The sequence below is a fragment of the Orbilia oligospora genome (assembly GCF_000225545.1).
Source record: "Orbilia oligospora ATCC 24927 unplaced genomic scaffold scaffold00169, whole genome shotgun sequence".
NCBI classification, from domain to species: domain Eukaryota; kingdom Fungi; phylum Ascomycota; class Orbiliomycetes; order Orbiliales; family Orbiliaceae; genus Orbilia; species Orbilia oligospora.
The window spans coordinates 793,113-806,315 of NW_011645726.1; the positions used below are offsets into that span (position 1 = coordinate 793,113).

The 13,203-nt window shown below is 43.6% G+C and overlaps 2 protein-coding genes across 2 annotated transcripts; both read left to right on the forward strand.

Annotated features, from left to right (window-relative positions):
• Positions 1–4,945: 4,945 nt before the first annotated feature.
• AOL_s00169g232 (uncharacterized protein) lies at positions 4,946–7,421 on the forward strand (the record flags this gene model as incomplete). Its single annotated transcript, XM_011127589.1, has 3 exons — positions 4,946–5,500; positions 5,570–6,564; positions 6,623–7,421. 3 exons carry the CDS (start codon positions 4,946–4,948, stop codon positions 7,419–7,421), a joined length of 2,349 nt encoding a protein of 782 aa, XP_011125891.1.
• A 1,025-nt stretch (positions 7,422–8,446) lies between these two features.
• AOL_s00169g233 (uncharacterized protein) lies at positions 8,447–10,258 on the forward strand (the record flags this gene model as incomplete). Its single annotated transcript, XM_011127590.1, has 1 exon — positions 8,447–10,258. The coding sequence occupies one exon, from the start codon at positions 8,447–8,449 to the stop codon at positions 10,256–10,258; it is 1,812 nt and encodes a 603-aa protein (XP_011125892.1).
• Positions 10,259–13,203: the final 2,945 nt, after the last annotated feature.

A 13,203-nucleotide genomic window follows, 5' to 3' on the forward strand; every position in this document is an offset into this window, starting at 1 on the left:
CTGCCTTCGTTGTGGGGAAACAAAAACCTTTGGTTTCACTATACTAGTTACCATATTTTGGTCGTCATGATCAAAGTGTGGAGAATGCGGAGGTCTTGTGGCCGTGCCAGCCACCCTTTGACAGGACTTTCAAGAAGGAACCTTCATGTTTTGATATCGTGAGTATGAAGTTCTACGGAAATAACTAGTGGTTTTTTGGATTACTTTTTCCACTTTTTTGCTTTACCGCGGATAAACTACCCCGAAGCCATAGACAATAGACTCGGGATGTGACCATGTGCTGCTGCTTCTCCACCTCCGCATTTTGAAAATGAGCAAACATGCACCGGATAAATTACTTCGTTAAAACTAATTATATTCAAGCAAGCTCTAGTACTTCTTTCTTGAAGCAAATGTACTGAAGTCAGTGGTTCCATGCTGAGCTTCGAATTCGGTGGCTAACGTGTGGGGAGCTATGATCTCCCAATGCACCTATCGAGAGCTCAGACTCTTTCATGAAACAACTATTATGCCATCATTGCCTCGCGTTCCTGAATCTAAGTTCAATTAGGGAGATTTTCATGCTCCTATCCGCTATGACCTCGATATAATTAACCATCTTATTCTTAAGTAAGGGGAACTCGTAAATACATGTTGTCTCACATAATCGATATCGAATATGTTGTCTTGGCTTTTATAGGTAACAGGCGTTTTTTTCCTTGGGGGCTATACATGCTAAGTACTTAAGTACCTAGGCAATTACCAAGATTTCAAGACCCATTAGATCCGGTGGGTTTACATAACAGACAAGATCTTAGATGGGGTCAAAGGCTCGTTTTCTGACCCTGGATGATAATTTGCATCATACATGCACGCATACGCATACATGACCATACATTGACTTTTGGAGTATTTGTGTAGGTCTATGTAATCCGGGCGAACTGCATGAAAGAAAATGTCGACATTTTACCCGGATGGCGCTTCTATCATGCTGGAAGATTTGTTTCTGCTCCACCACACATTCGTGGAAAGTATATAGGAAAAAGTTTGCAAGTCGATCAGCTGGTTATTAATAAGGTCTTTGAAATGTAAGTACTTACAAGCAATTCTGGGAAGACTCGGCTTAACCGACGGGCATGAACTATGGTTCGCTCCTAGGCTGCATGCTAACCTTTCCAATTCATCCATAGGAACCCTTTCGAGTCTTGGGCCGTCTTCGGAGTGATTCTGACTGACTTACTGTTGTTCTTTTCTCAGAATCATATAGACGGTCCTCTATAGATGCCCCGTATTCACAACCACACACCCAATAACAAAGCCCCATAAATTCTTAACATACAATCTTCGCATCGTATTGGATACTAGAAGGGAAGTGCTCAGAAAGGAAACTCCGGCTAAAAACCCACAAAAACTTTCTCGGGCTTCTTCGAGTTTTCTTGAATGTACCACCGAGTTCCTCGAGTAGTATCGTACCTGCATGAATTCCGGAGTGTGGTACATCGGTATACCCTGCCTCTGATCATCGAAACGAGCTGTCGCTTCTCAGCTGGCTGGCTGTTTGTGTTTGTTTCTTCGGCTCGTTTACGGAGTACTCCGGGTATAATATGTAGACACCATGTGGTAGCTAGCTCAGTAGGCATAGCAGGTGCTTTTGCTGAGCCCTTTTTTTAGAAGTGTTAATATATCGATTGGGGTTTCGAAGATAGTTTTATATACTTAGTATATATCGGGATATGTACAGAGACGGCCCGGTTTATAATAATGTTTGAATACGATAAAACATACGAACCGGAAAGACTCGAAACTCGAGAGTAAAACCATTGGAAGGTTACTATCACGTGAGAGAATCTGATACTGCTAGATCAACGGTTTTACATCATGAAGGTTGTTTGGATGTCAGTAGATAGGGCCGGATCGATCTATGATCCATCCGCAATGCCCGGCCAGATTAAGCCGTGTGTATGTCGCATTCCGTGTTATACATATACATAGTATGCATGGACTAGCTGGCGGTTCGATATGGATTTCTTGGTGCACGCGGTGTTCAGTTGATGAAATGCTCAAGATCGATACATGTATACAGGCCTGCGGGACCGCGTTGAAAAGAAGAAGAGGGATTATCTATCTTACTATAATGATAATATGATATGTTTAATTTAGACACATCGGAAATAAATATGTATCGAAGAAGCTTTCCAGATTGTGGAGGCTAAATTTAAGATCGAGCTCTTTCTTAATTTCTGTGGTGTTTCGATAGGGAGCGACACAGTTCGGGTACGAGGCTGAGCGACAACACATTTTGAAAAACGCCCAAGTAAGTACAACACAACACAAAACCTGCCCCCTACAAAAGTCGCAGATGCCTGCACTTGCAGCATTATGTCTGACTAACCATGCGGCACTACCTAGTATCGATATCACAAGCCTAGCTTTGCATCTTGCCCGGGTACTGAGGCTAACTAGTTACTTAGTCTCGAGGCTAGTAACTAGTAGAGTCGCATAAAGAGGCTATTTACTTGATTCGGCGAGAAAGTCAAGTTGTAATATTTTTAACAGATAGTCAAATGCCATAAGTATAAACCTAGATGGGTGCTAGTAGTGATCTAGGTCATGCATAAAACCCCAGCTGCGCATGCAGCGCTACCAGAACACCGTATCCACCTCTTCTAGCTACTTAATACTTATAAACCATGACGTAGAATATATACGATACTTGCGAAGGCGTTCGAACTTAAGTGATGGTGTGTATGCAAATGGTGATTATATATCTTGTAGGCTTTTCGGTAAACGCGACCCCAGAGGTATCATTAATATTATCTACGGTATAGCGGTAAACAATATCTTAGATATTAGCCACCTTGACACCTAGGACGATGCCTATTCTCATAAGCCCAAACGCTAGCAAAGTACCTATACCGTATGCTTTATCGATATTTTCTAATATTCCTCATTGAGTTTAATACTTCGGCCTTGGACACCTTGGTACCTCCCTACATGTGCATACTAGGCAATTCAAGGCCCGCGTCCACGTATCTGGTATGTGGGAACGAGACTAGTATATATGCGTTTAAAAAAGTACTTATACACACCTAAACTTCGAGGCCGTGGGTTCACATTGCCATGCAGCCACAGACTTAACACACTGCATGACTATCTTTATTGTTAAAGGGTCGATATATGAATCCTTTGAGTTCGTTGGTTGACACTATGTGGTGGGTCGTGGGTGTTATAGTCCGTATAGACTAGTAGGGCCCCTTATGCCATTGGGATTTAGGTTTTCAATTGGACCGAGCTCTATGCCAACCCGTCTAGTTGCTATTGAACTGGATTTAAGTTTTAAACCAGATTCCGGGGAGGAATTCTGGCATTTCAGTGGCCAATGTTGTCACATGATTTAGAGATTTCATGTTAATGGGTGGATTTCGACGGTTTCCAGTCCATCTCATGAACAGCCATGTCTTTTAGTGGATATTTTTATTCGAGTCATTCTTTTCATTATGATTATCTCTTATCTAATACTAATATTTATCTACGACTGCTTCTAGAAGTATAGGAAGCGTGCATACAGCTGGGTCTTCCTCTCTGTTTTCTCTGTTTTGGGCAATCGGATCGCCTGTCCTTGATAGATCCTCCCGGAATATTTCAAACTAACCATATAAGATATAGATCTATCAAAACAGATTTCGGGTCGAATTGCTGTGCAGGCAGATATTGCAAGCTTAGCTTTAAATTCCAGACACCCAGATATTCAAATAACACCGGTCAACAGCTTTCATGACCGAGCTCGAGAATAGCAATTGCGTTGGATGTTGGAAGCTGACATAATCGCCCATCCACCCATTGTGTCACCTACCTGTTGCAGAAAGCTCATTCCGACCTGGCTTGAATCCCGCCAATGAGGATGGTATGTTTCCGCACGCTGTTTGGGTCCTTTTCGCATTGAATCCCGATGTCAGCTTTTTCTTGGCTTTTGCGTTCATTTGTTAGGCTTTAGAGTATTCAGATGGATGCCTAATGTCGTGCATCGGCCGGCCGGTATCGCAGGTTGACTTGCGCAATCGCGTGGATTAACGATTTGTGTGGGTTCATTAGTGAAGTTGAAGTCGAGATTCTAGGTGCATGCATATGCTTAAAGATCTTTTGGGGGGTTAACAGGTTTGATAATCAATTGTCCCTTGGTAATCCTTTTAATATTGTCACGAAAATAAGCGATCTGGGGTGTAGTATCCCGGGATAGCTGGTCCAATCAATATGTTAGGAACAAGAACATGCGTTTTCGGTGTCTAGGCTCCCCGCTTTGTTTCGTACCTTGCAGGTTGAAAGATGGCTGGGTCTTTCTCTCCCTGTTAACCTTATATCTTTGGCACGTGGGGTATGGGCGATATCCTCTTATTTCTAGAATTTTTTGGAACCGCATGATTAGACGATGATCGTTCATGGAAGATGAACAGATGAGGAAGTTGGGTTGGTTTCGAAACAGTCGGTCGACCGGTTATGAAGTTTAAGGTGTGGGGTTCTACAATGCAGGAGCAGATTTATAACCTTTTTATCATGTGTTCTGTTTCCATGGTTGCGAATGAAGCAATGTGTAAATCTCGATTAAGCGGGTCGGATCGAATGGGGGCCGATTAACAAGGCATCTGCTAGGTCTCTTATGCTTATGCGGGAATCCTTGTCCTCTTTTTCTTGGGAAGTGTCTTTTATAGGTAGGTGGGAGTATTTCGGTGAAGGTATGATCCTGGGAGACTTCATTAGGCCGCAAGTTGAAATCTTTGATGATATTGATTTGTCGCTCTTATTATTAATTATGACCTTTAGTTTGGCGGTATATATAAAGACTGTAAGTACGAAAGTTTGAATTCAAGATGAGTTAAGATTGGAAAGGTATAGTAGGGTCTCACCAACTTCCCTCCTACATCCACCTCCTCGGCCTCTAGCACATTGTGTGTTTTGATGAACAGTCAATATGAAGTCCTCACATAACCTCTCGGGGTTAATCCTCCTTTGTTTGATGGGGTACATCCATCCCACCAGCGCTGCCGATAAATTCTCAATCACACTCCCAATCACAGCTCGGACTTCATCCGTCGAATCCGATAGCGCAGCAGTCTACTACCCTTCTAAATCCAAGTACTCACCAATATTCATCGGTAACGACGGGTCTGCCGAAACCGGCGGATTCCATGTTTATGAACTATACGGCAAACGAAGTGATGCCTTGGTGAAAGAGCTTGGAGCGTACAAAACTGGGAGGAGTAAGTTGGTGGAGGTGGTTTATGGTGAAGATAGGGACTTTGTGGTTACGCTGTCCATGTCGGATGGGATGTTTAGGGTCTTTGAGGTTGATGGAAAGAATGGAGTGAGGGGTCTTAAGGCGGAAAAGCTCGTTAGGGGTGATTTTTCGGCGATGTGTACGTGGAAGAGTAAGGTTGGAGAGTACGTGTATGTTTTGGGGAAGAGATGGGGGTATAGGTTCTTGGTTAGGGAGAAGAAGGGCGGGAGGGGAGTCGAGGTTGTCCAAGTTAGTATCTTTTCCTTATTTAATATAGAGTGTGGTGATGGGGGTATGCTAACATGGACTAAACTTTAGACACAAGAATTTGGAATTCCTATTGAACCGAATTCGTGTACTGTTTCACCTGAAGGGAAGGTATTCTTGGCGGGTGATAGTGGGAAGGTTTTCTCCTTCTTAGCAGTTGACGAAACTGCTGCGCCAAAGATCGTAGAAGTTGGGGAGTTGGGCGGTGGTGATGAGGTTAAGGGCCTCAAGATATATCATGGAAAGAAAGATACTTATCTTCTCGTTGGATTGGAAGATGGAATCGAAGTCTTTGATATCAAGAAACTGGGAAGTTCATTAGGAAAGATCCAGTTCGACGATGAAGAGCTCGAGGTTGGAGATTTTGCAGTACACCAGACAAGTGCGAAGGGATATGAGGATGGGAGTATTGTTTTTGCAGGGGAGGATGGGGAAGGGAAGTTCTTTGGAGTCAGTTCTTTGACTCCTTTGTTTAAAGCATTAGGGAAGGGAAAGCTGAACACGAAGTACGACCCACGAGACTGTACCGACAACCATGCGAGGCCGAAGAAGTGCGCCAATCTTTCTGATTGCAATGGATACGGATACTGCCCGAAAGATTCTCGAGATAAGAAGGCCACCTGCGATTGTTTCCCCGGGCTTACAGGAAAGACATGTAATAAAATTACCTGCCCATCGAACTGTACATCCCCATCCCATGGAACTTGTACTGGTCCAAACATCTGTACTTGCATCCCACCCTTCACCGGCGAAAACTGTGCAACCCTAGCTGTTCCAGCTAGATACGAAACAGAAGAGAGTGGCGGAGCAGATGGAGATGATCCCGCCATATGGATTCATCCAACCGACAAAACAAAGTCGAGGATTATTACAACAGTAAAGAGTGAGGTTGGAAGTGGACTTGGGGTATACGATTTGAAGGGCAAGAGAACGGGAGGTGTTAGCGGCGGTGAACCGAATAATGTGGATGTTTTGTATGGAGTTGAATTTGCAGGGAGGAAGGTTGATTTGGCAGTGGCGGCTTGTAGAGCTGATGATACTATCTGGTATGTCTCGTCCCGTTCAACGGTGTTTCAAAGGCTAGAAGCTAACGGGTGGTGTTAGTATATACGAAATCACCCCCACCGGCGATTTAGTCACCATCCCAGGCGGCGTTCAACCTCTCCCGCCAGCCGTCAAAGAACTAGAGAAGAAATTCAAAGTTTACGGCTCCTGCGTCTACCATTCTCCCAAAACAGGAGCATATCATATTTTCGTCAACTCCAAATCCTCGCTGTATCTTCAATTCCAGCTTTCTGCGACTACAGACGGAAAATTGAATACTACTTTGGTGCGACACTTTTATGCAGGAAATAGAGGACAGGTAGAAGGCTGTGTGGTGGATGACGAGAACTCTAGCCTTTTCCTTGGTGAAGAGCCGTATGGAATTTGGAGTTATGATGCCGAACCTGATCAACCGGCGGTTGGAACACTAGTCGATAACACAGTCGTTGACGGTGGAAAACTTCATGCCGATGTCGAGGGAGTCACACTAGTCTATGGAAAGACTAAAAAAGAAGGATACATCATCGTTTCCTGTCAAGGATACAGTGAATACAATATTTACCAACGATATCCACCCCATGAGTTTGTCATGAGCTTTAGCATTCCGGATAATAAAGAAAAGGGCGTGGATAGAGTCACGAATACAGATGGGATTACTGCTGTTGGAGCGAACTTGGGGAAGGAATGGCCCTATGGAATGGTGGTTGTACATGATGATGTTAATGAAGCTGCGGGTGGAGGGGTTAGAGCCGACGCCACATTTAAGATCGTAGGATTGGGGGATATTTTGGGCAATAAGGCAGTGAAGGAACTGGGTCTTTTGAAAGGGGTGGATGAGAACTGGGATCCTAGAAAGTAGGCTAATAATAGTATTGTATGGCATATAGAACAGAAGGGGTAATATAACGAAGGTGTCTTCGATAATAAAGCGAGCAGCACCGAGCTGAACTTACAAACAACGTAATAATATCGTTGGCCTAACTAATTGAATGTGCGCGACTCGCTGGTTCTGTAGATTATAAAAGAATTATTTGAGCTTTCCCCGGAAACATATTTCGTCCTACACGCTCAGCTTGCAAGTAAGGTACTAACTTCTATCCTTACTTTATTGTAACGGCGTGTAAACTGGTACATGGTCCGGGCGGCCAGTAATCCGGGGTGGCTTTTATCACAGTAAATTCTTATGGATTCGGATTTAGCACAAAACTTTCTCTCGGAAATTCCATGCCCCGCAAAAAATTTTTTACCAAGGACCCGGAGAGTGATATGTAGGTAGACAGCATGTATGAACGCATTATGAATAGATCGCCGTCGGCTACTGCTACTCTAAAGGGGGTTAATATTTGGAACGATCTTTTTTGCTTGGAAACTTTACTTAGAATCGCTTATAGTGTTTCATCATTTAGAGTTAATGAGTTTAAAGGACGGGTTTAATTAAGTACTCCTATTATGTCTTAGCTTTGGGATGTGTACTATAAGTTCTTTGGTTAACATGGTTGTGGGTTGCGGATATACGATGCAACATGGTGGCGGCGAGTAGTAGCAACTCAAAGAAAGGATCCTTGGCGTATCATGTGCTTATATGTATATATGAGATCCCGTCAAACCGTGCATTTCAGCTTCCACCTGATGGAAATTTGGCTGTACCTAGGTATCAGGATATCTCCAAGAGTGGCGTGATATACGTATTTTGGATGCGGATATCGTTGGCAGTTTTCAGCCTTGAGATAGGTTAGTTCTGCATGATAGTGAGCGCGGCAGGAATTTTTGATTATACAAAAATTAGCTGGTGAGCTTTGTTTAGACGTCTCGACTACTAGCTCTTGTTTATCAAAGGATCAAAGCAAATTCTCTCCCATCGAGTCTACAAGAGCTACCGCTTAAATGGCATCTGAAGACATCGGCAACTCTAGCCTTCCATGGTGGAAAACAGCCGTTGGATATCACATCTACGTACCTTCCTTCTCCGATTCCAATGGCGACGGCATTGGTGATATCCCCGGAATCATACCCCGCCTTCCATATCTCAGATCTCTTGGCGTGGATCTCATCTGGCTTTCTCCGTTCTACGCATCGCCTCAATATGATATGGGATACGATATCTCCAACTATAAATCTGTGCATCCACCTTACGGTACCACTTCTGATGTACAACGATTAATCGATGCAGCTCACCAGCACGGGTTGAAGATAATCTTTGACCTGGTGGTGAATCATACCAGTCACCTTCACGAATGGTTCCTATCTTCGAGATCTAGTAGATTGTCTGCAAAGCGGGATTGGTATCATTGGCGACCTGGGAAAGTCGATGAGCAGGGAAACCGAAGACCACCGAATAACTGGATGTCGGTTTTTGGAAGGTCGGCGTGGCAGTGGGATGAACTGACGGAGGAGTATTACTTACATATCTATTTAAAGGAACAACCGGATTTGAACTGGGAGAATAGTGAGCTAAGGAAGGCGGTTTTCGATGATGCGATACGGTTTTGGTTGGATAAAGGGGTTGATGGGTTTAGAATCGATACGGTTTGTATATACGCCAAGGATACGGGATTTCCAGATGCGGAAATTAGTAACCCTGACTCGGAGTTTCAATTGGGGAGGAGATATTATGCGGATTTACCACAGAATTTTGAGTATTTGAAGGAGATGAGGGCTATTTTTGGGAGCTACGAGGGCAGAGAGTTGGTAATGATAGGGGAGTATAGTGGGTCTACGACGACGGAGATTGCGAGGGGCTATTGTGGACAGAATGGATCTCTGGATTGTGGATTTCATAAACAGTTATTGGATCTGGAAAGGACGGAGGTGTCGAAGTGGATTTTAAGAGAGCCCAGTTTTGAACTTACCAGATTTTTGGAGGTCCATAACGAATGGCAGGGATTGATGGATAAAGGAAAGGAAGCTTGGACGGCGGTTTATCTGGAGAATCATGATGTTGCAAGGAGTGTATCTAGGTTTGCAGACGATAGCCTGGAAATGCGAGTTGCTTCTGCGAAGTTGCTGGCTGTGCTGATGGCGACTTCTTCTGGAACATTATTTATATACCAAGGACAGGAGATCGGAATGACGAGTATGCCGAGGGAATGGAGTATTCAGGAGTATAAGGATAATGAAACGGTAAGGTACTATGAGGCCGTTAGAGAAGGGAGAGCGAGTGGGGAAAGTTTAGAGTGTGCATTATCTAGTATCAGAAAAGTCGCGAGAGACCATGGGAGGACGCCGATGCAATGGGATACCAGTTTAAACTCCGGATTTACTTCTGCGGGGGAGAGTTGGATGAGGGTTAATGAGAATTATGCAGAGGTTAACGTTGAATTTGAGGAAGGGAATGAGGATAGTGTGCTGGAGTTTTGGAAGAGAATTTTGAGGATTAGGAAACAATACTGGGAATTGTTCATCGCTGGGAGGTTCGAGCTGTTTGATGTTGAAGGTGAGTTGAGGAACAGAGTCGGAGTTTACTGGAAGTATGAACAGGAAGAGGGGAGACAAAGTGGGGATCTGAAGAGGGCGCTAGTTGTCATGAACTTTTCGACGATGAGAATGGCGATAGAAGATGTTCTAGAAGAGATATTTGGGGGTGGGAAACGGGAGATAGCTGAGTTCCAGCTGATAGTTTCGACTCATCCGGGAAGCGACTCTAGAGCTTTAGATGCTTATGAAGCGAGAGTGTACATGGGGCTATTTAAGAATTAAATTTGTCGTCATAGGTACTCTCTAATTAGCCTCTCATATTATATATATCCTAGACTACTCATGCATATGCTACACCTCGCCGGTGTTCTGGGACCGGATTATCAGTTGTAGACCCTCTGGACAAATATAATTTATAGGATAGAGCGTGCAAAGACAATGTAGACAAATTCAATAGAGTTTAGATTCAAAGTTATCTATCTACATATGTATAATACCAACTATAACATTAAGAAGACCGCCCACCCCCAAACGTGCGAGGCGGTATTCAAGGTCTTCCGGTCCTCCATCTCTTGAAGATTGGTACCCACTACCATAACCTTTGCCAAACCAGGCTTGGTCTCCATCAAATCGTTAGTATAGACGTAGTAACTTCAATTAATCTAAACGACCTCATATATAACTAAATTTGTCTGGAAAGTCAGAGCTAGGCAGTAATGATGGTGGTGGGTATCACAACCTACCAAGTTTTATTCCGACACAGCTAGAATTCGAGTATATTTTGATGTTACGGGATGAAGAAGAGTACTGGTATTCCGAATGGAGTATTATGTTTGCCAGGCACGTATCCATGTCCTCCTTTGTCACCGGCCACCTGACCGCATGCGGCATACCATTGTCTTTCTTCTTGGGTATCAACGAAAAGAAAAATAACAGAAACACCGAAGAATACCGAACCATATGAACCGGAAGCCAGGCCACAACAATCTACTTCGAGCTTGTTCTCTCCATGTAGGTAAATGGAGAGAACTTGCAAACGTCATGAAAACCGAAAAATATTCGAGATGAACGTTACAGGCTGTGCAGACCATGCAGCACTCGAAAAAGTTGACAGCATGCTCTAGCTTATTGACTTGGAGACTGGCAAAAGAAGTTGGCAATATTAAAGTTCTGCGGGTTATTTATCTTGAACCCGGAACATTCACCTCCAGCGTTTGTTTTCGTTCAATCTTCGCTAACGCGTGATATATCGAAGATTTCTTAGTTCGAGGTTCGTATTGAGGACATAAGAATGACGAAAGCACATGACGAAACTGTTGTGGAGGTCTATAAGAGCCCGTATAAACATTCGGGAGTATATCAAGGGTATAGAAATTGACGAAAGGGCCGACAGTTGAAACAAATTCGGGGGGCGGTGACCAGCTTCCAAGCGTAAGTTTCGTCAGTTCCCCAAGCAGGACTTGTTCTGCTGGGAGAATTCTGTAGAAATCCGTTAACTAAAAGTTTTCCGAAACTATAGTAGTATTGGCTATACTTACCAACTCGTCGAAGCTCCCCAAATATCGAAAAAAGAGACCATGAAGGAGATAGTGAAATTAACTTTGGAGGGAGCTAAATATCACACCGAGAGGAGAGGGCAGAATGAATGCAGGGAAAGGAGAAACGAGAAATAAATTGGAGCAAGGCGGGGGATTTATAGGAAAAACAGTAGGATTCTGTCATGGCCCCAGAAAGAATAACGAACACAATAAACAATGGAAAGAAAAACGAAGCGAAAATCACAGGCACACAGTGTGTCTCAATGTCCGGGACGACCTTATGAGACTACACGGATGTGCAAGGTATGTTTCAGCGATTGACAGATTCAAGTAGAGGATGTAAGAATGTTAAGTGGGTGAGAGACTTACGATCGTCCATGGATATCATTGAGCCGCACTAGGCACCTAGGGGTTATCTATGAACCGCTCTTAGAATTAGCTAAATCCTTAAACAAATCAAAAAAGATACAATGCTTACAAGTCCCCCGGAAAAGCAAACGTAAATATTCGGGTATCATCCTTGAATGTTTACTTGTGGAGTTCCTATTGGGATCCGGCCTGTTGCGCCGGAATGCCGCAAAGAATTGTCATTGGGGCGGACTCCGCGGTAATATATCAATTGCGGTCTAGCAGAAACAATTAGTAATGGGCCCATGCTCCAAACATCTATTGTATAGATATTTACTAGGTGTTTATCGTGAAGCCTAGAATTGGTTTAGTGATAGTGGTGGTAATCATAATCGTGCCTAGGAAATTGGTAGGAGTTGTGAGGAACATGTTGGATGAACAGAGACAGGAATGAGAAAGGAGGAAAGAGAGTTCGCTTTATAGCCCAGTTCCCTAATTGAGGGAAAAAATCAAGTGGGAGTCTTTTCATAACATCTACAGAATTCGTGCATTCTCATTGCAGGTCTGCACGGTTACATGTGGTGCGTGGATTTGCTATTCTTACTTGACAGCCCCTAAATTCCTGTATGGTCTCATGGGCTTTTGTAGTGTTGTGGGGTGTGGTATTCTCTGTTATGGCGACCAAGCTGTCGTTCCATTGGTGGGGTAATCTGTGGCGCATGTATGTGGCGAATACCTGGACCTGGCACCTAGGCTAGGACAATTGACAAGCCTATAGGCCCCTATCTGCCCCTATCTTATAAAATTCCTTGTTTTTTCTACTCGTATATTTAACCTAGACAATTATAATCTCTGAGAAGACATAGTAGTTATTGTAACATATGTGGTTTTCCGTACGTTACAATAACTGCGCTTGCTGCGAGACTATAACGTATATAACTGTATAGATTAAATGTACAAGCATGGCAGAGAGAACAAGAGAAGTTATAAAGTAGATGGACTATAGACTAGAAGCTAAGAAAGAGAAGAATCAGAACTACATTTTTCAAGCAGATTCTTAGCTACTTTATATATATACGCGAGTTTATATGACTTAGAACTGTCAAGATATCTAGCGCTAGCGCTGACCGCGGCTCGTACTGCCCACGGTCAGTGGCCCACTGCTCTTCGGCTATATGATCTCCTTGTATGATTTCATGCATAAGAGATTTTCAGAACCACTCCGAGCATGAGCCTACTAACTGTCGCCTCGATAGTCATAAGCGTGTAGGCCTCGTTCTCCATACACTCTTATTCCTCCCGTACACTTAGTTAAAACGTTTGCAGCCTCATAATCCACAA